The sequence below is a fragment of the Pelodiscus sinensis genome, chromosome 21, assembly GCF_052426305.1.
Source record: "Pelodiscus sinensis isolate ZL-2025 chromosome 21, ASM5242630v1, whole genome shotgun sequence".
In the NCBI taxonomy this organism is placed as follows: Eukaryota; Metazoa; Chordata; order Testudines; family Trionychidae; genus Pelodiscus; species Pelodiscus sinensis.
Window position 1 is genome coordinate 22591413 of NC_143072.1, and position 27561 is coordinate 22618973.

At 43.9% G+C, this 27561-nt stretch overlaps 2 protein-coding genes and 1 long non-coding RNA gene across 7 annotated transcripts in view; 1 reads left to right on the forward strand and 2 right to left on the reverse strand.

Moving 5' to 3' along the window:
• RPS6KB1 (ribosomal protein S6 kinase B1) overlaps window positions 1-12792 on the reverse strand; it is a 31142-nt gene extending 18350 nt beyond the window's left edge. For both annotated transcript variants that reach the window (XR_012897049.2, XM_006138647.5), the window contains exons 1-11: window positions 12551-12792; window positions 9100-9149; window positions 7667-7787; window positions 7277-7345; window positions 6722-6869; window positions 6197-6254; window positions 4540-4640; window positions 1606-1696; window positions 1313-1403; window positions 768-875; window positions 127-189 (exon numbers count right to left, since the gene is read on the reverse strand). Coding sequence is in view for 1 of the 2 variants with exons in the window: in XM_006138647.5 (XP_006138709.2) it covers window positions 127-189; window positions 768-875; window positions 1313-1403; window positions 1606-1696; window positions 4540-4640; window positions 6197-6254; window positions 6722-6869; window positions 7277-7345; window positions 7667-7787; window positions 9100-9149; window positions 12551-12622 (972 nt within the window). In the remaining variant the exon portion in view is untranslated. The remainder of the gene's footprint in view (window positions 1-126; window positions 190-767; window positions 876-1312; window positions 1404-1605; window positions 1697-4539; window positions 4641-6196; window positions 6255-6721; window positions 6870-7276; window positions 7346-7666; window positions 7788-9099; window positions 9150-12550) is intronic.
• A 111-nt stretch (window positions 12793-12903) lies between these two features.
• On the forward strand, window positions 12904-27283 carry TUBD1 (tubulin delta 1). Of its 4 annotated transcripts, none has more exons than XM_075904698.2 (9): window positions 12913-13188; window positions 15302-15496; window positions 16414-16561; window positions 17047-17263; window positions 18329-18560; window positions 21989-22153; window positions 23609-23749; window positions 24938-25121; window positions 26925-27283. In XM_075904698.2, exons 2-9 carry the CDS (start codon window positions 15325-15327, stop codon window positions 27025-27027), a joined length of 1362 nt encoding a protein of 453 aa, XP_075760813.1. In that variant the 5' UTR covers window positions 12913-13188; window positions 15302-15324; the 3' UTR covers window positions 27028-27283. The 4 variants fall into 4 exon arrangements, with proteins under 4 accessions (XP_075760814.1, XP_075760813.1, XP_075760815.1 ...); XM_075904700.2 differs by having other exon boundaries at window positions 12915-13188; window positions 15399-15610; XM_075904699.2 differs by lacking the exon at window positions 23609-23749 and having other exon boundaries at window positions 12904-13188.
• LOC149521922 (uncharacterized) lies at window positions 17444-19050 on the reverse strand. Its single transcript, XR_016347679.1, has 2 exons — window positions 18983-19050; window positions 17444-18436 (listed from the first exon to the last, which is right to left on the reverse strand). It is a non-coding gene; the product is annotated as an uncharacterized LOC149521922 (long non-coding RNA).
• Window positions 27284-27561: the final 278 nt, after the last annotated feature.

Genomic DNA, 27561 nt, shown 5'->3' on the forward strand with positions numbered 1-27561 from the left:
TGTATAAATCCATGCCTCTGCTCTCACTATGCTTAGAAAATTACATGTTCCAGGTCTATTCTTCTTGGGTAGTCCTTGTATCTTGTTTCTCAATAAAATAATCAAGAGATATTCAACAAAATCTACCTGAACTTCTGCAGCATCTCCAGAACCAGCTCCTAGACGTGAGGCAGCATTTCTTTTTAGCAGCTTAGAGGAGAAAAACACCAAGGAAACGATTTATTGAAATGGTTAAATCAATTTTTATAACAAGTATTTCTTCTAATTATCATTAATAGAAATATTTTACATCTGTGTTAAAATATTATTTGGTCTAACCGCTTCGTAGTTATACAGTGAAATTACAAACAACTTTAATAATTACCATTATTTTGGCCCCAGGATACTAGACACAAGGTGGGTGAGTTATATTTTATTGGACCAACTTCTGTTGGAGAAAGAATCTTTTGAGCTTATATAGAAATGCTCTGCATAAGCTCACAAGCTTCTCTTTCCCTCCAACAGAAGTTTGTTCAGTAAGATATTATCTCACCTACCTTGTCTCTAAACAACGTTAAGACAGGTCTCAGAACTTCAGAAAGGTGTTTTCAAACAAAGCATTATTTTCTGCCTCATGCAACTTGAAGACTGAACCAAGCTCCATTAAAAGATTAAGTTGATTGAAATATAGCAGCACTATGATTCACCTGGAAAAAAGCAGCATAGCAATTTTGATCAATATGTTTCTAACATTTGCATATATGTGTAGGATTAACAATTAAAACTACCTTTTTAAGCAGATCTCTGGCTTCTTGCGTGAGGTAGGGAGGCAAGTTGAGTTTACATTTGAGAATCTTGTCAATGGTTTTCTTTCGGTTCTCCCCAGTGAACGGGGGCTGAAAAAACATAATTGCAGTGTGATGAAAAACACAACATGTGACAAACTATAACACAGTTGCTCTCTATCACTGCACTGCAATCCCTCTCCCAACAACAAACATTACATGACCCCAGTGCCTTAAGTGACCCCATAAAAAAGAACTCACGATCCATAGCTTGAGAACCACTGCCATTAACAAAAACCTATTCTGTTCTCTTCATTTGCATACTTGGTACAGGGCTAGTTTCAGCCACTTGTGAAACAGGGATAACTGATTCACATGTGACTAAGTATTTCTTGGGCTATTACAGAACAGCACAAGACCATGATTTAGCCATTTTTAATTGGGTTTCGCACCAGCAGTTGATAAGTACACACACATCTATCTACACCTACACCTGAATGATCAGTCATGTAGAATAAAATGCATGCAGTTTTTAACTGTGCACCTACTGCGCCAGTCAGCATGTCATACATCAATGCCCCCAAACTCCACCAGTCCACAGCACGATTATGCCCACTTCTCATCAAGATTTCAGGAGCCCTAAAGTGAGAAAAATTAGAAATAGGAAAGTATTTTATTAAACATTTAATTATGGTTCAGGTTTCAAGTTTTTAAACATAATCCACATTCATAATCTGAAAGTTCCATAACTGAACATATTGAACCATCAGTTAAAAAAGGTAAAATTTAGCCATTACCCCCAGACCAGAGTAATACTTTTCTGTTTCATCATGCAGCTCACATGTATTCTATTGTTCCACAGAAAGTGTGTGTGACTGTTCCATCATGAATAGACTCTTTACATAGTCCGAAGTCTGTTAGTTTAACATGACCTGAAATAAAAGAAAATATCTAATTCTAAAACCACTCTGAATTCTGACAACACAATCACATGGATATCAGCAACTCAACATAAATGTCATTTATAAAATGGAGAATATAAATATGTCTTTCCTTGTCTATAAGGAAACAGAACATTTCCCAGGAGGCAGAGTCCACATCTGTTGATATGACAAGATTGAAAAATTACTTTATTTAAAAAAAAAAATCTTAAAATATAGTCTGTAAAGGTACAGGCTTATCTTTGCCTGAAGAAATGTTGACATTGTGTGTACGTATATTAGATAGACCATCACTGATGATGAGGCCATTCTCATATGCCCTCACAGTCCAAATCCTGATGCACAGAGTTATCCATAAGTCATCAATATTTGATGATGCATCTCTGTGTCTTTTTCATTGCACCCTGCTCAAACTTGTCACATGCTGATTTTACAAGAGACCGCCAACGAGTCCTGTTTTGAGCCATTTGGTCAAGTTCTTTGGGATTGATACCAACTCACTAAAGACTGCTCTTCAGACTATCTTTGAAGTGATTATAAAAGGCTGACCCTTCCTTTATTTGCAGACTCAGCTTCCCATACAAGATTTATTTTGGGAGATGGGCATCTTCCATTCAGATGGCATATTAGGTCACCTAAATTGTGCTGTCAATAACATTTCCTCAATGCTGGCTGTGTTTTTTCTCTCAAGGACCTTAATATCAGTCACTCTGTCCTGCCAGCAAATGCTAATTATTGAGAAGAGAGTGTATGTGAAATTGCTCAAGCTGTTTATAGCGATGTCTATAAAGAGTCCATGTTTCAGATCCATTCAGAAGAGAAAATTAGCATCGCTGAACTGTAGCTCTTCAATTTGGGGAAGTGACAGATGTGCTGGCTAAGAATTTTTGTTCAAAGTCAGCCAAGGACCTCACTGGCTTTAGTAATTCTGGAGAGTAAGTTATCAAAGGAGGCATCACTTGAGAGAGTACTGCCCAAATACTTGAAATGATCACATTTTCCAACTGTCTCTCTTGGATGAAAACGTCTGGCATTGAGACACTGGAATGTAGTGCTGTTAGGAACAAGTCCTTTGTCTTTCCAAGACTGACAGTGAAGCCGAAGCACTGAGATGATTTAAAAAAAAAAAAAAAAAAAAAAAAAAAATCTATCGATGATGACCTGAAGGTTGTCTTGATTGCGCCTTGATGGCTCAGACATCTGCAAAAAGTGCCTCAAAGAGAAGACTCTCCAGTATCTGGTCTTAGCACTGAGCCTTCAAAGTCCAAAGAAAGAGCCATCAAGTTGGTAGCAGATGTATATCCCCTGATCCAAGCCCCATGTTGCATGGCTGAAAACACAAGCAAACAAGCTGAACAGCACTAGAACAAGGGCATATCCTTGCTTCACTCCATTTGAGATTTCAAATGCATTGAAAAAGTCACCACTGCCAAGTACTTGCACTGTCATGTGGTCATGGAACAGATGAATTTGTATGAACCTTCTTGGGCAGCCCAGGTTATTTAGAAAAAACTACAGATCCCCTCTGTTGACTCTATCAAAAGCTTTGGTCAAATGGGTGAAAACTACATACAGGTCCAGTGAAGAGGAACATAAACATAGCAAAGCCACCAAGACAATCTCAAACCAATAGAAAAAGTGTCTTCATGTTTTGTTTTCATTTCTTAGACCTGTAGTAACTCTCAATGAACGAGATGCTCACATCTTATTGCAACCCTTCTACTAGTTAGGCACTAAGAAACAAATACATCTAAGCAGCAGCTTCCAGACTCTCTTTATATGAGCTTATTCCCAGTCATACAGAATCAAGTTGTTAATTATTTGGCACCATGATTTTTTTTTATTATTCATATACAAAGTTTTTACATATAAGAAAACAATATGTCTACAAAAGACTCCACTGCTGCCCAGATGAAATCAAGTCATTTAGTCTTATGCTTAATCCAGACTTTGGAAACCAGCTTACTTAAAAGTAGTCTTTTAAGTCCTTTAATGCCAGAATTTGCTGAAACTGATCAATAGTGCTGCAGGCATTAGGGTTTAAACACACACAGAGCTTTGGACTTGCTGCCATGATCAAATGACAGGGTTTTAAAACTTGTTAGCATAGTTATTTGTAAACACAAAAAATACAGAACAGGTTTGAATTCAAATATCATGGATAGGTGACTCAGTCACTTGTGACTATCACACTATGGAATGCAAAAGTCTTCAGTGGGCTTACCCTAAAAGTCTCTTGCAACTTCTTGACCTATTTGTTCTGCCACCTCCAGTACTAATGTACTGTAACTAGTAGGGATGTAATAGTAGAGTCGATTAACTGATAAGCAAAAGCTTATAGGTTAATGCTATAGACTACACGCATTTCCCCCCCACACACGTCCCTTTGCCAGTAAATTTTTTAGCAGGCTGGCCAGCAGCCCAGCTTGCACTGGGTACTGGGCCTATCCCTGCTGCGGCTCTGCATTTAAAGTGTATTAGGAACCAGGCGGGCCAGCAGCCCGGCTGTTCCAGTTTATGCTGGGCCCGGGAGCTCAGACCCCTCCCCCTAGACAGGGGCTGCCCAGGGACAATAGAATAGTCAACTAACTGATAAGAATTCATGAGGTTAATTGACTATTCAATTAACCAATATTTAACATCCCTAGTAACTACTACAATGAACTGTATGCCATGACTAGAGCATAGCCAATGACAGCTACTTGTTTGGATATAGCAGGAAGAAAGGAAAACAGTAATAACAGTTTTCTGAGGTAATTTTATATTGTTCTGTGACCTTTGAGAAAGGATTTTGAGAGAATTATTGGCTACATAATTGTTTATTATATTTCCACCTTGATGATTTAGCATGATATTTTCCGGCTTCAGATCTCGATAGATGATTCCTTTTTGATGTAAGTGCCCCAAAGCCATTGAGATCTCTGCCAAGTAAAAGCTGAAACAAGAGATTTGATACAATTAAACTCGTTCATCCACACAAAGCATCTTAAGCACTAAAACAATTACACTTGTTAGAACACACCAATGATTCCTTGAAAGTGTCATTAGAATAATTATGCTATTGAGGTTTCTTTGCCAAAGGGTATAGGGACACAATGCAATAACACAATTACACCATCAGCTTTAGGTTCATTTTAGTTACTCTGTCTTTAATATTTTTTGCTGTGATCTGAATTTGCCCATCATTAAGTCTTACTTTAAACTGATCCCCTGTTCTGGGAAAGGAAGTGGGAAGCTATGCCCTGCAGTGCTGTCTATAGCATAAAGCTGCAATGCTATATATACAAATCTGAGCTGTTCCAAAACACTCACACAGACTATTGTGGGAAGGCAGAGCTTTCATCCCCTCTTGCGTGCTGTGTAAAGCTTAATTGAGAAAGTACACTTCATTTACTTATGTCATGCGTGAAATATAGCTATTGAAAAGGTTCTCTTAGCAGAATGATCTTTAAATAAAACTTCAGCTCTTTCTTCACGTGCTCTCAAAAAGTGGGATAAATACACCAATCACATCACTTCTTAAATTGAACTGCAGCAACCAAAAGCTATAAACTTTCACACTTTTGTGCACCAAAAGCAAGATTTTGAACATTTCTTTCATGCAGAAGGCTCCTAGAAAGGCAGATATAGGCTGCTGTTCCCCACCAACTCAAGTGCATCCCCTCTGCAATCATATGCCTAAAGTTCCAATACAACACAGCAATACCCACCCTTCAATAGGGTGGGCAGTGAAATCTCTCAGACAAAAGGTGGGAAGTAATTATTGAAAAAGGGGGGGGCCCTTAGGCGGAAGGGGAAGGGCCAGGAGACTTCTCGTGCTCCCCTACCCACAGACCCTGACTGACCTGGGGTTGGGGAGTGCATGAAATCTTTGCCCTCTGCCTCTTAGAGAGAGCTGCCAGCTGTTTCAAACAGCTGGCAATTCCCCTCTAAGCGCCACACACAGTGAGAGGAGACTTCGCATGCTTCCCCCATCCCCAGGCAAATCAAGGTCTGGAGGCATGGGAGCGCATGAAGTCTCTCACCCCTGTCCCTGCCCCTGCCCTGCCTGGGGCATGTGGTGCCTAGAGAGAACTGCCAGCTGTTCTGAACAGTTGGTGGTTCCCTATGATGCCCCGTGCCCCTGGTGTGTGTGTGGGGGGAGGGAGGAGATTTCGCACACTCCCCCATCCCCAGGTCTTGAATGATGTGAGGACAGGAGAGTGGCAAGACAGCTGCGGGCTGGATCAACTGGCTTGGCGGGCCGCATGCAGCCTGCGGAGGCTGTCTTGCCCACCCCCATCTCAGACTGTGATGCCATTCCATTTCAGCTGGTCAGAAATGTAACAGTGTAAGAATGAAACAGACAATCATCCCCTCCTCCAACAACATTGTACCTCTTAACTCACTAGATTAATATATAGTTGTGCGTTTTAAGTCATAAAATGAATCACTTAAGTATTTCTCTCAAATTCTACTGAGCCCCAAAAGTGCCAATTTTGTTTCACATACCAGGCTGTGTCTTCCATAAAAATTCCCTCTCTCTCTAACTGCATAAATAGTTCTCCTCCTACAAGGGGAAAAGTAAGATGTTAGAAGAATCCATATTTCTGTTGCTTTGCTATTGAAAATACATTTTTTATTTCTCACCATTACTAGAAAGCTACCTTCACTTATCAAAGGACAGAAGATGAAATTATGCTCTGCAGAAAGCTGTTTTAATCCAGGGCTGTTAATGTGTGAAAAATGATGAACAGTCACTTAGTATCAACTAGGAGTCAGAACAGGAATTTAGTCTCCAGGGTCCTGCTATCTGTGCATCCCCGTTACTTCCCTAAAGATATTCTTAATATCAGTTTTGATATGCTGTTTATATAAACTGAGTTATGGGTTTCGCATTAATAATGAAAATGTGCAGAATAATTTAAGTCAACTACGAGCATTCAGCAGGGATTTTAGGAATAGGAACTTTTCAGATTCTAGATTAAAATAAGGGATACTGAAAAGGTCCTGTGTAGCAAAACTGAATACACTTACCACTGAGATACTCAAGGATGAGGTAGAGTTTTCCACCAGTCTGAAAGGCATAAATTAAATCTACAATGAAGGGATGCTTCACTTCTTCCAAGATATTACGCTCAGCCTTTGTATGTGCTGTATCTTTTGCATTCCTTACAATCATTGCCTAAAGAACAAAGAAAAGTGATGAGAGTGAAAAATACAGGATTCCTAAATGAGGAGAAATACTATGTAGAGCCCCACTCCCAATTTATAAAATCTAGACATTTTATGCATATTGTCACAATCATACTTTGAGTCAGCAACATGATAAACTGCTTAGTTTTTCTTGCATTGTTAAATATGAAGTCACATGTTAAAACTAAAAAAGTGATCAATTGTCTAGAAACACAAATGTTATAGAAAATGTGATAAATATATATTCCAATTTTAAATTAATATAAAGATTAGTTTTAATAAATTAATGACAAACGCTCAATCTTGGCACATTAGAACAAATATTATATAGTATATTGCAAAGGGGACAACCCTCCTTTTTGGATTTAGAAAGAAGTCAAATGAAGGCCAAGTTACCTTTTTAAGAACTTTCATGGCAAAAATTTTTCCAGTATTTGCTCCTGTTACTTTTCGTACTTGAAAAACCTGTAGAACACAAGGTAAATAAGTTCCTTAAAAGTCACAGTGGCAGTTAGAATTCTAATATAGTCTTTAAATTATTTTATTGTCAAATGGTGGCAAAGCTATGAAACGGATTACAGTCACTAAATATAGTTCTGATCAAATGCTTTGTCAATAAAAAAGAATTGTGATTCATATTGAACACCTGTCTACATCTGCATTGGCAGAATTTTTCTGGGAACAGAATATAAGCGTTGGGCTATGTAACAAGCAGCCAGCAAGAAAACCCTTTAATTTCCTCCAGTGTAATGGGATAATAGATTTTCCAAGATGAAGATTTCATACCTTTCCATAACCACCTTTGCCAAGTACACGTAGTAACTCAAAGCATTCTGGTCGGATTTTTTCTGGACCTCTGTTTACACTAGTTTCCGAAATTTCAAATTTCTCACAATGTTCCATGCCGCTGAATAAGACAAAACAGTGTATCACAAAATTAACTCAAGTTAAAGAAAGAATAATTATGCACATTTCCCTGCATTAAGTCATGCAAAGGAAAAACTGATAGTCTGCATAGGAGATGACCAGAATTATAACACAAGGAATTCTATTAATATGTATGTATAGTGATGAATGATAGCTTGCATAACGCAGAAAGTTCTTAGGATTCACAGTGCCATGCATTTCCTGAAATGACATTTTATAAAAGTGTACATTTTCTGTAGACTGAAACAGACACTCTTGGCAATTCAGTTAATTGAGGAGCACTGCTGCTACCCTTAAGATAAAAATTAGGTTAATAAATTCCATTAAAAGTTATAGGACTCCCAGGTGTGATTTGTAGGGTCATATTTACAGGACGAAAGTCTTACTATCTTGAAAAAATACCTCCGACACAGTAACTTTAAACTAAAATATAGGTCAATATTGCCAAAGCAGAAGATGTTTCTACATTACACTTTGCAGGGCTGTAGCGTAAAGTCAGTAACACAGCTTGTTCCTATCCACGCTGACAAATCTGAACTGTGTTTTAGCTGTGTCACTAGCATGTTCTCATTGAGTCTTCCAACATGATGCATTTACAGACTTGGCCCTGAAGCAACCAAGATAATTTTAATTAGACTTAACAGCAGCAATGTTGTCTAAACAACTCTGAAGTCAGAACTTCTGAATTCTATTCCCTTATCTGCCTTTGGTTTGCCCTGTGAACTTACAAACACCGGAATCTCTCCATCATTGTCAGACTCTTCTGTAAAATTGATAATATATACCACTTCACAGGGGCTGCAAAATTTTATATATAATTAAATTATTCAAACCCGAATGGAGTTTTTCCAACCCTTCGTCCCCCCCGCCCCCTGACAGGTAATAAATTGATGTATAATAAAATGGAGTCTATGATTCTTGTTAGGAAAGCATGTCATAAAATTAATGCTTTTGGGTAAAGCCATGTTTAAATGTGTATTCAGGAACTTAAGGCATGTAAAGTCATTTGCGATCTCTGAATTAACTTTTATAAAAGTGCACTATATTATTAACATTTAATACGTCTGAATGAGCCTGATCACAAATAGTATTCCAATAAAGTAAAAAGTGTAGGGAAAAGTAACATAAAAATGTAAGATACCAGCAGATTGTTATCAATTTCTTCATGGAATTCTTTTGTTAAGATATACCTATTAAAAATCCAATAAACTTTTCTATTGAATTAGGAAAAAGGAAAAAAGCATTTGTAGTTAGCATGAATAATATAGAAATGTTTTCTAAGAGAAACTTACATTTCATATTGGCCAACTCCTCCATGATCCATGCTTTCACTTAATTGACCCTGGGTACAGGGGGAGAATGTTTAAGAGAGTCACTACAATAACAGCATAACTATAAACAAAAAGTGGGTAAAGAAGAATAGTATTTTTTATTTAAAAACAAAACCATGTCACGGTTAACTAATTTAGCTCTAAAATCTGCTACGCTGGCCAAGAAGTCAAATGCAATCATAAAGCTTTCACAAAGCTTTCACAGAGTTCTGAAAGAAAGCTACAAAATTCCCAAAGATGACACAACAAAAGCCATGCGATCCACTACTTTTTAGCTAACTGCAGCTATCCGATTATGTTTATACTTGCAGCACTGAATCCAACTCCAGAAAGCCCTTGTAACTATGCAGTGGTGTTGTAATTTTTGTTTTTACATCCATGTAAGAATTTTGGTGAACAAGACTCATAATATAATTATTTCTATTCTGTACAAAACTTCTCTCTAAAGATTCTGACTTGTGGAACCAAATGACTAAGAGGACTAGAAACAAACAACAGTGAATTAACTATGACATTTCTGAAGACTTAGAGAAGGAAAGTCATACACAGGTGCGAAAGTTACAATTTTCATTTTTATATTGCAAAATATTCAAGAAGCAAGGCCCTACTTAATTCATGATATTGCAGATCCTTCACTATTAGGCTTCCACTGCAATTCTGATTTTAATTGGCATACTTTGTACAGTCCATATTTTGAGGCTCACAACACACTTTTTACTAGTTAGTACAGTAGAACTCCATTTATCCAAGCTGACAGCAGTGGGGCTCTTGCTGTCAGCCCTGCACATTAAAGACTGTAATATAGTTGCAGCAAAGTATCTGGTTATCAAAAAAACACCACACAGGTTGAATGTTAATGCTGTTACAGCAAATTTTTCTTAAACAAATAAGCCTTCTCTGGTTTTTCCAAATTATCACAATTAATAAAGATCTATTATTACAGGTTGAATCTCTCTAGTCCAGCATCCTCGGGACATGACCAGTGTTCAACAAGATAATTTCATTCAAGGAATTTCCTTTCCTAGACTAGCAGTATCTGTAGGCACAGCTGTAACAGCACTTACTCTTGCTGCTGCTAGGATAGCTCTTTGGAGTGAAAACTTTCCAACTGCAAGATTACCTAGTCTAATGCAGCTTTCACATTCAGTTAGATGTCTTTATGTTCCTCAATGTTACATATTATGCCACCTAGAGGCAGTTTTCAGTAAAGCCCATGCTTTCCTGTTGATCCTCCCACCTCCAATCATTTCCTCTTGTATTTTTATGTTTTGCTTTAACTATATTAAGTCTACAGTGTTACTACTTTTATTTACTGTTCAAAAGTCTTATTTTGCTTCCCCTCCCCCCGTGTTACTAACATTAAAAATGTCAAACTGAATCTGATTGCCTCCCAGAACTACAAGTTTGTTCATCCTCGCTGCAAGCTAAGTTTGCTGTTAATAGGCATTAACACCACTGGAAACTGTGCTGCAAATATACCCACATTTATTAGATAGTACAGTCCTAATAGTTGATGAACCAGGATTCTCTAACTCTTAGAGTTCCTATGATTAAACTTTTGGGACCTCTAGGACCGCAATTTGCTCACTCTCATGGACTGTCAGAGATTGCTAACAGCCTTCAAGGTGTGAAATAGGGAACATTTATAGCCAGCTATTTTTTCGGTTCAAGACCGGACCCTGGGAGCAACATCAGTAAAGTGAGAAATTATATTGGCTACAGTTAGCCAGAGGAATTCTTTATATTGACAAACAAGCTGTGTAAAAATACTGTAAGCAACTGTTTTCAGACTATAGTGGTATCAAGAGCAATATGGTATTGGCAAAGTAATAGAGGCCTGACTTAAGATGAGACACACAGTTTATTTTGGAGAGGCTGTAGCAATCATCGCTCTTCTGTACCTAGTAGTCACTATCAACTAACCTGTGCACTTCTCACAGGCTTGAAAATTCCCTGGGAAAATGTAGTTTGGCCACAGGAACAGTAAATACCATCTTATATCAGAAATCTGGGAAAAATAATTGTATTGGTATCCAGCAAATTTCTAGATACACCATTCAAAAATGGAGAAATAGTCTCTGTCTATTCACTACATCAAAGTTAATTTTCTTCCATAGAATGCTAGATTGCCAAATGGACCTGAAGGGTAGTCTGAAATGCTGTATACTTCTGATTGCTTAATGCTTCAAGCCCACACCTCTGCATTGTTGCTGTTTTCATATAATCAAATGTGTATTACTTCTGTCTACACACTATTGAAACATGAAATAAACCATAACATGTATGACATCCTTGAGAAAATACTAAATCAAAATGTATACATTCAGATAAATGTTCAGTGTTATAATTGCATATTTACCTTTACAACCACTAATTTTACTTTTAATTTGTAAATACTAATCTATGAATATACCGTCCAATATAACCACAATTTGAAAATATAAACTAAGTGTAATATGGTACACATTAACAAAATAGTTTTTAAGGGCAGAAAATGCCATAAACTAGGACTCATTCATTTTTCCCAGGAAAGTAAAAGCTACCTCTGGTAAATACCATGCCATCTCTGAGTATGAAGGTTAGCACAGAAGCAAGAGTTATAGATACAGAATAGCATTTACAATACAGAATTGCATTTCTGGGCTAGTGTAATGTGTGGGACACTTCAAACTATTTTGATCCAAAACCAAGTAGTTCTGTTTTTTTAATTATATACTAAGAAGGGTAAAACAACCCTTTCATTCATTTTCATATTTAGTATGGCATAGTATGGCAAGTCAGCTATTATGTAATCACTGATCATTCTTCGCTCAAGAAATCTATGCTTCGAAAAAGAAACCATGATTGAGCTACTTAAGACTTGGTCCAATTCAAAGGTATTTTCTTTACTACAGGATTGAGTTCTACCCCGGACATAAATGTCCCGCAGCAGCAGCGGGCAGGTCTGAGCCGTCCCCTTAAAAAGCTGGGAGCGGGAGGAAACCCCCCGCATGAGGAGGGGGAAAGGAGCGTGTCACCTGAGCGGGGCACCTCGGCGGTGAAACGAGCGGCCACCCGAGCGGCAATGGCCTAGAGTTGCCGCCAGGTGACGCGTCGCCGGCGAGCCCCTGCGGCTGCACCCCCGGCGCGGCAACCCCGCCATGGGCGGCGCAGCCGTTGCCACAGAAGCGCGCAGCAGCTCAGCCAGACGGGACCCTCCGCTCCCGCCCGCTAGGCCGGCCCCTGTCAGTCTCCTCTGCGCCCCTCACTGCGGCGGGCCCTTCCCGCAAGCCCGTCGCCGGCCCGGCCCGCGCCTCAGCTCCCCGTCGCCAGGTGCTGCCGCGGGGCCCCCCGGCGAGGCCCTCTCCCTGCAGCCCCTGGCCGGCTCCGGCTCCCCCCGCCCGCCATAGCCCCTGGCCGGCTCCCCCCTCACCCCATCCTCCAGCTCCTCGTCCGAAACCGCGTCCTCGGGCTGGTCCAGGTCGATGTCGAACACGCCCGCCATGGCCTGGGTGCGAGCAGCGCCCCCGGCCGCCCCTTCCTCGCTCTGCTGAGTCTGCGGGGCCTGGGCCGCCTCATGGGCCCGCAGCCCCTAACGCCGCCACGGCCGCCATCGCCGGCTGCCAGGCTTCAGCGCGGCTGCGCCCCCACCCCGTCTGCGGCGACGGCGCAGGCGCACGACCCAGCCCGGTGACCGCAAGGGACCACACGGAGCAGGCGCAGAACGCACCCGGGCGTGCGGCCTGAGGAGCGGTTCGTTCTGAGCCTGCGCAAGAACTCACTCGGCCGCCGTAGGTAGTGGCAGGGAGCATGCGCAGGCTGCAGTGTGAAGCCTCTCGGCTCGCTGCCCGTGGGTGAGGCCCACTGAAGCTTCCAATACGGAGAGCGCGTTGGCGCATTCTGAGGCCCTCTCCACCCTCTGCTCGCTCAGCGCATGCGCAAACGGTCTGGGTGGTGGGGGGGCGTGTTAAGGCGGCTCTGCCTGTACAGGTGCCGGAGGGGAAAGGGCTTGTTGCGATGGTAACCCTGCGCGCGCTCGTTGCTGGAGCAGAATCGAGGGGCAAGACTCAGGTAACGGGCGGGGAGGCGCTCGGGGCTGGGCTGCGCGCCCTGTGACAGGGGTCGTGGGGGCTGCATTGGAAGGCGGGGAGGGGGAAGGGGGGCGACGCTTTCCACGTGGGAGCAGGGTGGGGGAGTGCCACCTAAAACGGGGCTTGGGACGGGGGAGCCTCGTGTGTGGCTGGATTGAGGGGGGAGGGATCGGGGTGCCTCGTATATGAGGGGGGCAGGAACCAGCGGCTGGAATTGTGGGGAGCCATGTACGTGACTGGATGGGGGGGAGCTGGGATGGGGGGAGCCATGTGTGGGGCTGGAGATTGGGGTACCTCATACGTGAGTGGGGGCTGGGACATGGGGTATTTTGTATGTGTCTGGATGACCTGGGATTGGAGAGGGCCATGTGGAGGAGGGGGGCCTAGGATTGGGGGTGCTAGCCCCCCTCTGCCCACTTTACCCCCTTCCCTTGCAAGGGTAGGATACACTCATTCTTAACATTCTTGATAGATAGGTTGGGTATTGAACTGGAATTTGTGGGAGTAATGAGTGGTCCGTGGTTGGCTGATTTATCAGAATTCAGTACCAACAATGTACTTGCAATTGGATGGATTATGTAAATTTAGCTTTTGAGAGAAATTCTTCTCATTCATCTATCTTAATTTATGCGTTCAAGAATTTAACCTTTCACATTTGACATTAGATCCTGTGACCTTGTAGATCTGTCAGCAGCAGGTGTCTCTTAACATTTGCAAGGAAGAGACTATTAGAAGGTTGGGTAGGTATGTCAGGTCTGCTGTAGGCAGCGTCAGGAAAGATTTTGCTTTACTTAAAGGAGACTACGAGGCTATAATCTGACCTTGGTTGTATCTTGAACTAGCCTAAGATTTCCCACTGTTGCTACCTTCAGTTGGAACATTAATATAAACCAGCATTTTAACTAGGGATGTAAACGACTAGTTAACTTGTTGACTATTTGATAGGCAAAAGCTTATTGGATAGTCGAGGAACTAGTCAACTAGTCACTTCTCACCCCCTCTTGCTGCCTCTATTAGTGGCAGCAAGGAGTGGGAGCAGGAGCTGGCACTGAGGGGAGCCATCTTAAAAGCCGGTTCCCCCCAGCATCGTGTCTGCGAGAGGTAGAGGGGACCAGGTAAGTGCCAGCTGGGAATCAGCTGATTCCTGGCTCACGCCTAGTCCCAGATGCACCTCTGCTTTTTAAATGTATTAGGGGCCAACAGGAGCGACCCAGCGTGAGACGGGACAGCTGATTCCCGGCTTGTGCAGGGTTCCCCTGCTGTGCATCAGCCTTTTAAATAGATTAAGAGCCATTTAAGTGGATGGAATTTACATCAATCATTTGATTAGTTGATAAGGACGCCTCTGCCTTTGAAATGTAGCTAGAGCTGGCAGGGCTGTTGTACATTTCAAAAGCAAAGCACGTGGGGAGCATGGGGCCAGTGAGGGACTCAAGCAGTACTTCTCTGGCCCTGTGCTCCCTGCTTTTGAAATGTATAAGAGCTCTGCAGGCTCTTGCACGTTTCAAAGGTGGAAGCGCTGAGGGGACCACAGGGCCAGTGCAGGACACAAGCAGTCCCCCACTTTTCCCGTGCTCCTGCAAATGTACAAGAGCCCCAATCTTGCTATATTTCAAAGGTGGAAGTACCGCCAGTTCCCTGTTGCACCCCAGCTCCCTCCCATGGAGACAGTGTTAAGGGGAACTGGTTTTTAAGCTGGCTTCCCCCAGCATGGGCTCCTGCTCCCCCCCCTTGCTGCTTCTCTCTGATAGAGACCCAAGGGGAGGAAACAATTAGTTGAGTTACTAGTTGACTATCCAAGAGGCATGTGCTTATCAGATAGTCAACTAGTTGCTTACATCCCTACCCCACAGTAGCCACTGTCAGTACCAAATGATGGTCACAGACCCTTCAGAGGAGTTCCAGCCACTAACTCCACATACCTGCAGGGCTTAACTAGTCTGGAAAACCACATGGTTGCTCTCTGTACAAGGGTAAATTTCACTGCCCAAGTATGCTTTTCATGGGTTATGAAACTGGTCCAAAGCCTTCCATTCTGACTCACTTAATCAACCGCTATAAAAAGCACAATTGTATATTATTTTTCTTTTTAGGATTTAATCCATAGTGAAGGAGAATGTCAATAGTCACAGTACAGCTTGGTCAATGTGGTAACCAAATTGGTTATGAGGTGTTTAATGCTATCTGCAGTGACTTCCACAGCGCACATGGACTGTGTTCCAAGAAGGAGAATGAATCCTACCAGGAAGCTTCCAAGGAACGTTTCTTCAGCGAGGAGAAAACGGGGGGTACAATTTTTAAGGATTTTTTTCCACAACCATTGGGGCTGGAACTCAGCCTGTTAGAAATATATGTAATTATAAACAGTACTTTGCATTTCTATTAAAGGATGTGCTTTAAAGGTATGTTCATGAATTCACCCTCTCAGCTCCATATCCCATATGAATTGTCGTCAGCATATAACCAATGGCAAAGTAGACACTGAGCAGGAAAGTGACTTTTCTAGTCAGTGGCAGAGCTGGAACAGAACTCTGCTGTCCTGAACCTGCCTTAATACCAAGCCAACCTCTCTTTTTCTTCCAGTAACCAAATTATTTGTTTTTCTCATTAGATGCCTTTTGATTGGCATCATATGTTCAGGAGAACTAACAAAGGCCTTTTCCAGATGTGAAATGTTTTGTTTTTTTCCTTTCATGCATAAGAAAAGTGTAATATTGCTCTTAGGATTTCTCTTAGGCTATGTCTACACTGGCGGGTTTTTGTGCAAGAACTCTTGTGCAGGAACACTTCCACACTGCCATGGATGCTTTTGTGCAAGAGCATCCATGGCAGTGTGGACACTGTCTTGTGCAAGAAAGTTCTAATGGCCATTTTAGACATTGAGCTTTCTTGCGCAAGAAACCCCTGCCGTGCGTCCACACTGCCCTCTTGTGCAAGAGGGCTTACACTTGTTAGAAAAGAGCGTAGCTCTTGTGCAAGAAGCCCTCTCTTCCGACGCCGTACTGTAAATCTTCTTGTGCAAGAGCAGGCGGGCAGTGTGGACGCTCTGTGGGTTCTTGTGCAAGAAAGGCTGTTCTTATGCAAGAACCCATCAGTGTAGACATAGCCGTGGTGTTTTATACCTAGTATCTGAACAGTGTTTTGTTAAAAGGCTTAAGTATAATGCATTCTTCTTGATTTCTGCATTTTTTTCCTCTCTCTCCAGTACCTGTTGCCCGGGCTGTACTTGTTGACATGGAACCTAAAGTAATCAGTCAGACCCTATCAATGGCTGCTAAGTCTGGCCACTGGAAATATGACCATCAGTCACACTTCTGTCAGAAACAGGGGTCTGGAAACAACTGGGCAAATGGGTATGAATGATCACCACTATTTTTGCTAATAATACTAAGAAACTGACTAGATTCACAGCCATCCTCCCTTAGAAGCAGAACCGTTGCAACTGTGAAGTAATATACTGCATTCATAACATTATCCTGATATTATTGCCATTGTGGTCTGCTTCTCTTTTTGCAAGGAACGGAGATTGGTAGTTACAGTGAAGACTTACAACCCCATTACAAAACAGTGAAAAATGAACAAAATGTCACCAAAACTACTTGATTTGTGGGTGCAGAATGGCAGGCTAATTTGATCAGGCCCTTAATGCAAAATAAACGGCACATCGGAGGAACTGAGTATTGTTCACTAGAAGCAGCACTGGTGATAGGAAGGGTTATAGAAATGGATGGGCATTTTTAAAAGAAGGAAATAGCTTTGTATGTTTGTGTAGTTGATTTTATTGCTTTTGTTTTGCCATAAGGTAAGAGTTCTTTCCACTTTCTCTCTCATGCTGTAGTTACTCTGTTCATGGGCCCAGGTACAGAGAAGTTATCATGAACCTCGTGCAGAAGGAAGCAGAGAAGTGTGACCGACTCAGTGGATTTTTCACAGTCATGAGCCTGGCTGGTGGTACAGGATCAGGCATGGGAGCCTTTGTAACCCAGTGCTTAAGAGATGCTTTCCCAACTTCATTTATACTCAACCAGGTCATCTGGCCATACGGAACTGGTGAGGTGAATGTCCAAGCTCTATGAGAGTTCTGCAAAATTTTCAATTTATAAAGCAAACCAAAAAAAAAAAAAGCGTCCTCGACTTGATGACAAATTACACCTAAAATGCCTATAACTGAAAGATACTGGAGAAAGGGAGACAGTTGTCTCTATTTACAGTTTATTTACTTTGTGTATGTGGTATCACTTTATGTATAGTAGTTTCATTGTTCGGCTGTAGTCAGTTGCTGTGGGACTTTCAAATGTGTTTGTAAAGCTACAAGCCCTGACTATGTCAACTATGAGATTTATTTTACTAGCACCTGAGGCTATCTTAGTACTTGTAAGGCCCCTTTTGCCATAGTATGTGAGCACATCACAATTCTTCTCGATGTATTCAGTTACACCTTAGTGAAATACAGAGGTACCATTATACCTATTTTACAGATGAAAACTGAGGCACAGAGAAACTGTGGGCTAGCAGGTACTAGAATGGCTTTATCAATTCAACTGTAGTGGAGACACTGTCATACCAGTATAATGAGATCTTTTGTCAGTATAGTTAAACCACCTCTATACATGGCATCAGCTATGCAGACAAGAGGCCCTAGGGGAAGGGTCAGGGGAAAGAGATGTTTTCTGGCATAGCTATGTCAGATCAGGGGATGTGAATTTTTCCCCCCATATCTTGTATTGATATAGCTATGTCAGCAAAATGTTGTAGGGGAGAGCTGCCTTAAGTGACCTGCCCTAGGTCACATGGGAAATCTGTGGTACATCAGGGAATTAAAACAAAGATCCAATTCATTACATGGCAAGTATAATAAAAGAGGATGATCATACAGTTTTGTTCTCAGTGTCTTGCTAGGAATGCAGCTGTGGATGATAAGATCAAGACAGGCTTTGTTCACTGTCCAAGTGGAGGCTAAAATGGTTTCTGAATTGGGTGCAGGAGCTTGGTAAAGGGTGAACTCAGCCACTCCCTGAAGAATATCAGAAGAGATGAAGTTCCGGGGTGAGGGTTAAGTTACGTAGACAACAATTCTTTATTGTTAATTCACCCTTGCTGATGTGCATTTTCACTTCCAGGTGATTGTTCAAAACTACAACTCAGTTCTGACCCTCTCACACCTGTACCAGTCGTCAGACGCTCTCCTTGTTCATGAAAATGATGCCATCCACAAGATCTGTGCTCAGCTAATGAATATTAAAAAGATCTCCTTCAGGGACGTAAATCAAGTAATTGCACATCAGCTGGGAAGTGTGTTCCAGCCCACTTATTCCTCAGGAGGCGCCTCCCGGTATAGCAGAAGCCCACTAGGTATCTAATTATAATAGTGCTTTGTGCCTGCTAATGCTTTCAGTTCAAGGATCTCAGAGCACTCTTCAAACAACATCAGCCCCCTCTGTGAGTTGGGTATTAGGCCCTGTTACGGGGTCCACAGGCCCACCCCGCCCTGGGCAGTCACACTACCACGGTTGCCGCCCCGGAAGGTCCCAGTCTCCGTGACGCGGCGCCGGGTCGGCCCTCCCGGCGGTTGCCCAGAAGGTCCCACGAGCGAGGAGGTGAGGGGGGTCCGGGCCCTCCCTCTCTCCAGACCCCAGCCCAGGGCCCTAAGGCGGGGGAAATGCTCTTCTCTCCCCCGACCTGGCTGATGGGGCACAGAGCCGCAACGCATCAACCCTCGGGCTCCAGTACACCCGCCCTGGGCTGCTTCCTCACGCCCTTGCTCGTCCGCTTACCAGCCGGCTGGTCCCGCTGCCTCCTCGTGTCTCTCAGTCTCTTCCTCCAGCGTCCTCGTCCTCCCCTCTGCTTCTGCTTCTACTGACTTTATACCTGGGGAAGGTGCCGCCCCCGCCCCTCCAGAGCACCCACACCTGTGCTCGTCCACGGCTCCAGCTTCTCCTCCCCAGCTGTTCCCCCTCACCCCCAGCGTCCTCCCTATCTCCCGCAGCTGTGGGGCATAGGGCTGGCTGGGGCGTCCGCGGGGCTGCCCGCCCCAAGGCTGGTGGGGTGCCGTTCCTGCCCTGTTGTTCCTACTAACCTTGCCGCGGGGGGGGGGGTCCTTCCCCCGCGATGTCCCGGGCTGCGTCCCTGGAGCCGCCAGCCAGGCAGCGTGTCCTGCGTCCCTGGCGGCGGCGGGTCCAGCCACGGCGCTTCTTTCTGCCCCGCTGGGGGGGGCACCCTCGGTGCAGGGTTACCTCACCCCGTCACCGCCCTCCCCCATGTTGCTCGGGGTCCCGCCAGCTCGACCGCCTGCCGAGCGGCGCGTCCCGGTTACCCCACCGGATGCGGCCTCGGCGGCAGCGAGACAAACCGCGCCGCTTTCCCCTGCCTCGCTGGGAGGGGCCCTCTAGTGCGGGGTTACCTCACCCCGTCACAGGCCCCCTTTTAAAGCTGATGAAACTGATTCAGAAAGAGATTATGTGACTTGTACATCAGTTTTATAGCACAGTTAAGAGCAGAGCTTCTAACACTCAGTCTCATCCTTTACCTCATAGTGATGCTTCCTCTTTCCAAGTGGCTAGTGTCAGCCTGGGACTAATTTACATTTTAGGTGAAACCATGTGCGAGTTAGTGGTTTTGTTTCCAGTTTTGGGGTTAGTTTTAGAATTATTTGCAAACTGAAAACAGAAAAAAAGCTTGCATAAAACTGTGCAACTCAAAATCAGCATGTTATGCAGTTTTTGATAGTGGTAAGACAGGCCTGTGCTGTGTGATCCTGAAATGAAAAATTAATGGTGCCAAGATTTGTGGTTGCTAATTCAAATTTCCACTTTGGTATTCACTGGTCTCTGCAACAATAGACTTCAAGTGCAGCCAGACAAATACAGAGCAGGGTTTATTATTTTCTGTACTCCACATCAGACAGAAATGCATCTCTGTATATATGTGTCTGTGTCCCTAGAGGTGTTAAGGAACACGGGGTTATTCCCTCTGTTGCTTTGCAATTGTGGTGCATCTCACGTAGTTTTACCCTTCTGCTACACACCCTTTACTATGAAGGAGGAGAAAGCAATTTTCAGTGGTCTAATCAAACATGATTAATGCTATTGTTTGACTTAAATGTCATAAGACCATTAGAATTGCCATCTTGGTTCAGAATAGTGGTCTGCCACATTCAGTATCTTTCCATCAACTGTGGTCATTATCTGATGCTTTTAGATTTAGAGGGAGGCACAAGGAACACCCTAGTGGGCAACTATGGTATAACCTGCTCCTAGGGGAAATTTCCTTCTAATCCACTGCATGTAGAATAGTGATAGAAATGTAGCCATGTTAGTCTGGGGTAGATGAAGCAAAATGCAGGACAATGTAGCACTTTAAAGACTAACAAGATGGTTTATTAGATGATGAGCTTTCGTGGGCCAGACCCACTTCCTCAGATCAACTATTCCTCAGACCCACTATTTGATCTGAGGAAGTGGGTCTGGCCCACGAAAGCTCATCATCTAATAAACCATCTTGTTAGTCTTTAAAGTGCTACATTGTCCTGCATTCTGCTTCTTCTAATCCACATCACTCTGTAGCAGGCATTAGCCCTGACTCAGGAGTGTTTACATCCCCTCTGACTAATCCTGTTTTCTCTTTCTCTCTCTCTCCCAATGAATTCTTGCCAGTGAGTTTTATAGGGTGCTTGTGTGTCATATATAAACACTGCTTTTTATTTTCAATTTTGTCTATGTCAGTGTCAGATCATAGCATCATGTTCTTGTATTATGATAGAGTAAATAGGAGCATTTAGTTTACCTTGTCTGCTATTGGTTATTTATCTCTTTTTGAGATCCATTCACTGGAACTGATTTATACTTTGACCTAACGAGCTGTTTTCCATCCCATTCTTTATCTGTTTCAACATACTTGCTTTTTTTGACCACCGCTGAACAAGAACTAGATTTTTTTTCCAGTGATTTTTGTCTGTGACATCCCCATAGCGCTGATCAGGGGTGTAAAAAGTCATTTTAAAAGGTAACCATGTGACCATTAAAAATCATAGCGGTTACATGCCCTGCAGGCTCTGCTCATGGAGAAGCTTTACTGTGGGCTCTGCAGCTGGCTCCCCAGGAGCTGGGCAGTAGCCTCTGCTGGCCCCACTCCCACGGAGCCGGCTTCTGGGACCTGGTGCGTGCTGGGACAGAACCAAGTTACATAGAAGAGCCCACAATGGAGGCAGCCAGCTCCTTTGGAGCAGAGCCAACTGCTGGAACCCAGCGCATGCTGGGACAGGGTCTGCCAGCTCCTAAACTGCAGAGCACGCAGTGGGGGCAACCGGTTCCCTGGGAGCGGGACTGGCTGCCAGGACTCAGCGCATGCCGGGATGGAGCCTACCTGCTCCAAGTTAAACGGCAGAGCTGACAGTGGGGGGCAGCCGACTCCCCAGGTGAGCAGAGTTTGACTAATAACTTTAACCAATAAGCATTAACTTATTGGTTAATCTCTACTGTCCCTAGAGCTAACATGCTAACATAGAACCCAGCAATGTGTATAAGTCGTTTGTATTGTTCACTGTGACTTGTATGACTTGCACTTGTAAACTACATCCATGGTTTCCAACACGCTAGCCACATGTGACTAGTTGGCCAGTTGAGTGTGGCTAATTTGCTTCAGAATTGGTTGGACACCATGGCTCTACATGTTGCTCATTCAGCTTGTGTCATTACGTCCTCATGAAATTCCTCACTATCTTCTCTCCTAGACTAGCATAAATATTATTTTGGCAATCATGGTAGCTGTTTTTTTGATTCCAGGAGACTTAATGGAATCTTTAGTTCCCCATCCTGAATTCAAGATGTTGGGTCTTCGTAACATACCTCAGATGTCAGAGAACTCCCTGGCATACAGCACATTTACTTGGCCTGGGCTCATCAAACATCTAAGACAGATGCTAATTGCTAATGCTAAGATGGAAGAAGGTAAGGTGTGAGCACGCCCTTTAGCTCAGATACTCTTTCAACATAAATTTCCTCATGTGGTCTAAAGTTAATTGCATGTGGGAACTCACTAGATAACCGTAACCAACTCAGAAGTCTCAACCAAAGCCAGCCCCTGTCTAGGGGGTGCCAGGGCCTACTACAGGCAGGCTGCTCCAGCCCAGCCAAAGTAGCCCTTGTCTGTGGTGGGCCCCTTGTGGGGCTGGAGTAGTCCCATTCACACCCCTATCTAGAATACTGCACATTTGTGGATATCTGCTTTGGCAGATATGGATGCAGATATCTGCAGCTCCTTTTTGTGGATACAGATGTAGATACAAACTTTGTATCTGTGTAGGGCTCTAGCCACAGGAGCATCCATTTCATCCCTGCTTTAACCCATAGACTGCTGTAGGAGTCCTTGTTTGGTCCTGAGTCCCTGCCCAGTGCTCGGGCCTGTACGTCCTAGCCCAGCGGTCCCTTTAAGACCAGGGCTGGAAGGCGGGCCAACAAACAAACAATTTCCCACAGTCAGAATGGCGGCCTGGGCCCTAGCTCAGGGCAAGGCAGACAAACGAACAGTCTCGGCAGTCTAATGGCATCCCAGGCCCTGGTTCAGGGCGAGGCAGGCAAGCAAACAATTTCTGTAGCATAAGTGGAAAGGGGGAAACTGCCACCCAAATGCGGAGGTGGCAGCGGGGACATGGGCCCAACCCTGCTCCACCATGTCATGGCCCAGGGCCCTAGCGGTGGCAGCCTCGCAGCCACTGGGGTCAGCAGGGGATACACCAAAGCCTGCTGACCCAGCTTAAAGGGTGATCAGATCTGCCTGATCATCTGTTGTTTCCCCTGGGCCACTTCCAGACTCCCCCTCTGGTTGTACCTATTCCCCTGGTCGGGGCAGGACCCCAGGGTCTGTATGGTCCCAGTCTAGATACAGGGAGAAAAGGGTCGTCTTCTCCAGGTGAGGGCCTGGTGGCCCAGGCCAGTCGTCTGCCTCAGCCAGCTCCAGCCTTCTCAGGGTTGGCCTCCGCTCCCTCCAACAGCCGGCCCCTACTGAGCCTCTGGGCCTAGCTTTTATACTTCCTGCCTCTCCCGCAGGCTGCTGAGGACTTAAAGGGGCAGGCTCCAGCTCAGCCCATCCATGCTCAGAGAGGGGTTCTCCCTCCTTAGGGTCAGTGAGCGGCCATCCCTGCTCACTACAACTGCTCAATTTCCTGTTAAGACTAAGAGTCCCATGACTGCTGTTGGATCAGAGAGTGGAGCCCGTGTACTCTAGCACACTCACAGTGCTAGCGACTGAATATCAAGAGTACTAGACTGTTTCCAAGTAGCCTGCAGTACCTCTCTTTGAGTGTATCTGTATTTCATGTCAGGAAGCTAGTACCCGAAAAATTAATTAAGCACAGCATGATGGAAATATGGATTTTAGTTTGCTTCAAAAACTTCTGTTTGTAGGTATCGATTGGCAGGTGCGACCACCCCTACCAGGGAATCCTGTCCCCCCCAAAGCCTCTCCAAATAAGGCACTACATTTTAACACTTCCATTGCCAACCTGGTTGTTCTGCGAGGAAAAGATGTGCAAAGCGTGGATCTAGGTGAGGAAAGAAATGGACAGGACGTTAGTTATTTCCCCTTCCATATTCCACTGTTCTCTCTGCAAACACATTCTAAGGTCTATGGACATGTTCTGTAGTCATGAAAGGCTTGATTTGTTTACATATGTGGACAATACACTGGAAGTATCTATCAGGGTTTCCTAAAGCACCTTACAGGAACAGGTGCTATCATAGGCTACATCTACACTGCAGGACTATTTTATCCCGCAATAGTTATTCCGCATCCTTTGAGTGCGCCCGTTATTTCGAAATGTAACAGCTCACTATTCCGACATCTCTGTAAACCTCATGCCATGGGTAGTAAGGGACGTTTCGGAATAGCAGTTTATTTCGAAATAAGTGCTGTGTAGACGGTGCCAAATTTCAAAAAAAGCTCTGTCAAAATTAACTTGAAATAAACTATGCAATTTGGATAACTTACTGTAGCTGTTTTTTCTTTCACATCATGGTCTTGCGAGATCTCTCGCCTCATTCTACACCACTTCCAAAGCCCTAGCTTTTAATTATGAACTCAGATGCGGAAGCCATGAGTGCAAATTGCAGCTTTCCCGTCTATTTATATTGGTTTGTGAGACTGAATGGGCAGTGTCTGCAACAGCTTCTTGCTGCCCTGACAGGCACAGGACCAATCATAAACTATCCTTTTTCAGGATCGCTTTTTTAGTCTGTGTGTTCAGGTTGAACCTTTCTGGTAGAGCCCTCTCTCATCTGGCAACATCTGTGATCCAGCATGACCACAGATTTTAGTTTGGTTTCCACTTATCATGGGAGTGGCCAAGTTTCCCACAGTCTCATGAAGTTTGTTTACAGCCACCAGTCCTGGCGCTCAGTGTTCTGTGCTGTTATTTAACTCTAATTTACCCCTAAATGTCTTCTAAGAGCCCAGTAAACAGTGGAAGTGTTGGTAATGCTTTTTGACAGTAGTGACAACTAGATAATATTGACCTCCCATGGCTCAGCAAATTCTCTGGTTCAGCGCCAGTCAGGTCCCAAGGGTGCCAGACTGGAGAGGTTCAACCTGTAGCTTGAAAGCAGAGCTGAAGAGTTCTAGTGTACAATATACTCAGTGTAACATTCTGATTATAGGTTCCACTAGACTTTTCTAAAGAAAGTCATGTTGATAAAACTGTTCCTTCATCAGAAAAGACTGTCACATTCCCATTGCAGGAGGTTTCAAAGATCCAGCTTTGTACACATCATGGCTAAGCCCTCAAGATGCCTTTAACGTGTGGAAAATGCCAAGGGCCTTTAACAAGTATGAAAAATCGGCTACTTTGGTCAGCAACAGCCAGTTCCTGCTGAAACTTATGGACAACATTGTGGGGAAAGCCTGGAATATGTTTGCTTCCAAGTAAGTGAAAATAAGAATGTTAGTTTAGCATTTAGACTTTTCACAGTGTTTGCACTGGAAGTAAATAGTTGCAAATGTCTCGGTTTAAAATGCTTCATAGATCATTCTGGTTTTGGATTAAAAAGGTTTCCCTTAAAGCCACAGTAAAAGAAACCACAATACCTGCTCCATTACGGAATATGCGTCACTGTGTTGGTAGTTTTCCAAATAATGTTCTTGGGGGATTTGGGCAGAGAAGCCCTCAGTGTCACAGGTTCAAATCCAAGCCAGACTGGTAGTGGCTGCAAGTTACTACAAAGTACAAGTGCAATAAATACTTAGAGGAGTACATTCATTCCTACAAAGAGGAGGAACAAAGTTCCCACTGATTAAACCACGTAAGAGGAACCAGTTCTACGTGGCTTATTTCCTAGAACATTCAAACAAATTCATTTTAGAGAAACTTGCCAGAACAGAGTTTTTTTTTGTAGGGCACTTGAAAACAGTAAAACAAAATCCATTAGCTATTCCCTTACCTTTGTCAAATGGTTTGAGGCCTTGAATCATTTTTCCATGGCACAATTGTCCTTTTTTTTCCCCCAGCAGTCACTGCAGAGAAACTTGGATGATCATGGAGATTTATCTCAGTTCTGGAGGTACCACCTCTAAGATTGAGGTACTGTGGCAGAGCATTGTCTGTCTGGTAGCTTGCTCTGCCTGTGTTCTATCATTTGGATAAATAGGATGAGTTTCCAGTGAGGTCAAGTTACCACTTTCACCACCACTAAAAAAAACCCAAAAGATACTTGCACATTCCAGAATAGCTATTCTAAAATTAGTGCATACAAACTCTTTTACTGATCTCACAGTTTCTAGCTTGTACACAGACTTGCTGCTCATTCCAGGAAACAGTAAGATTCCTGGCTTGTCTCAAAAAATATTTTGGGAGTTTCTATGTTTATAAAGGCTCTGACCCTTGAGGTTTACTTTTCCTTAAAACCGGACTTAACAAATAATTGCCGCTTTTATCATATGAGGCCAAGATTATTGGGTGTCAGGTGGCAAGTGTCTAGTAAATGAGGGGGTTAGCCACACAAGCTGTGTGACTAAGATCCGAATAGTTTTGTTCCAAAATTTACCATCTCTGGCCGCCACTGGCCCTGCTTCCACCAGGGATCTCCCTCGCCCCCACTGCCGCTGCTGGCCTGCTTCCACCAGGGATCTCCCTCACCCCCACTGCCGCTGCTAGCCTGCTTCCACCAGAGATCTCCCTCGCCCCCACTGCCGCTGCTGGCCTGCTTCCACCAGGGATCTCCCTCGCCCCCACTGCCCCTGCTGGCCTGCTTCCACCAGAGATCTCCCTCGCCCCCACTGCCGCTGCTGGCCTGCTTCCACCAGAGATCTCCCTCGCCCCCACTGCCGCTGCTGGCCTGCTTCCACCAGAGATCTCCCTCGCCCCCACTGCCGCTGCTGGCCCACTTCCACTGGTATTCCCGGCTGGGGATTTCCCCACACCAACCACCAGCTCAGCTGCCACCTGAGTCCCAGCCAGGGCTGGGGATTCCTCTTAGCCGCCACAGGTGCTCCCTGGCCTGGTTGCTCTCCAGGGCTGGACTCCCAACCTACTGCAGGACCAGCTGGGGCTCCCCAGCACCCCGGGACTCCCAGCTAGCTTGTGCTCTTCACCTTTGGGGCGCTTTTGCCCAGCAACATCCGTGATCCTTCCTTCCAGACCACCAATGTTGCCCGACCAGTGTCAGCCGTTGAGGGCATGCTGATTTGTAATGTTTTGCTGTTGTTTACTCCAAATCTTTGCCCCTTCAGAGCTTATGTTCACCAATACACTAAGTTTGGGATTGAAGAGGAGGACTTCCTGGACTGCTTCACAACTCTGGAACAGGTCATCTCTAGTTATGCCAGCCTTTGATTTTGAACTGCTCACCAATAAGAGTTTGTCAGAGAGAGTACACGCTGAAAAGCCTCCTGTTTCAATGCTGCCCCAACCAGAAGTAGCTAAGGACGGTATTGGAGTGTACAGAGTGAGGTTTGGTTTTTTGGGAGTTTTTTGGTGATGAAATAGTAATCTGCATCAGGACTGAATACATTTATTGTCTGCCATATGTATTGTGTATATAATGAATTTATACATTAAATATTTAATAAACATTTTTCAGTACATTCTCCTTAATTTGAAGCCCTCTAACTTTTTCTCCTTCTCCCTCAGCTGTGCATATTTTTCCTGAAGAATTTCCATAGCCTGAACAGTTTTTTTTCAGGTTGAAATCTAGCCTCTAAGCTAATATTAGCTATCCTACTATAGTAGGACTGAAGGATGCTGTTAGTTACAATTGTGATACAATCTGATCTTTAGTTTTTTTTAAAACTTTACATTCTAATACTTAGCCCTGAAAATATTTTCCCAATAGCCCCCAAAATATCCATGATCAAAGTAGTAGTAATA

Excerpts from the sequence above, each read along its gene's own strand:
- TUBD1 (XM_075904698.2), top strand. The coding sequence starts at position 15,325 with ATGTCAATAGTCACAGTACAGCTTGGTCAATGTGGTAACCAAATTGGT. Across the intron at positions 22,154-23,608 it reads TAATGCTAAGATGGAAGAAG|GTATCGATTGGCAGGTGCGA; the intron begins GTAAGGTGTGAG and ends TTCTGTTTGTAG. Across the intron at positions 25,122-26,924 it reads TGGAATATGTTTGCTTCCAA|AGCTTATGTTCACCAATACA; the intron begins GTAAGTGAAAAT and ends TTGCCCCTTCAG.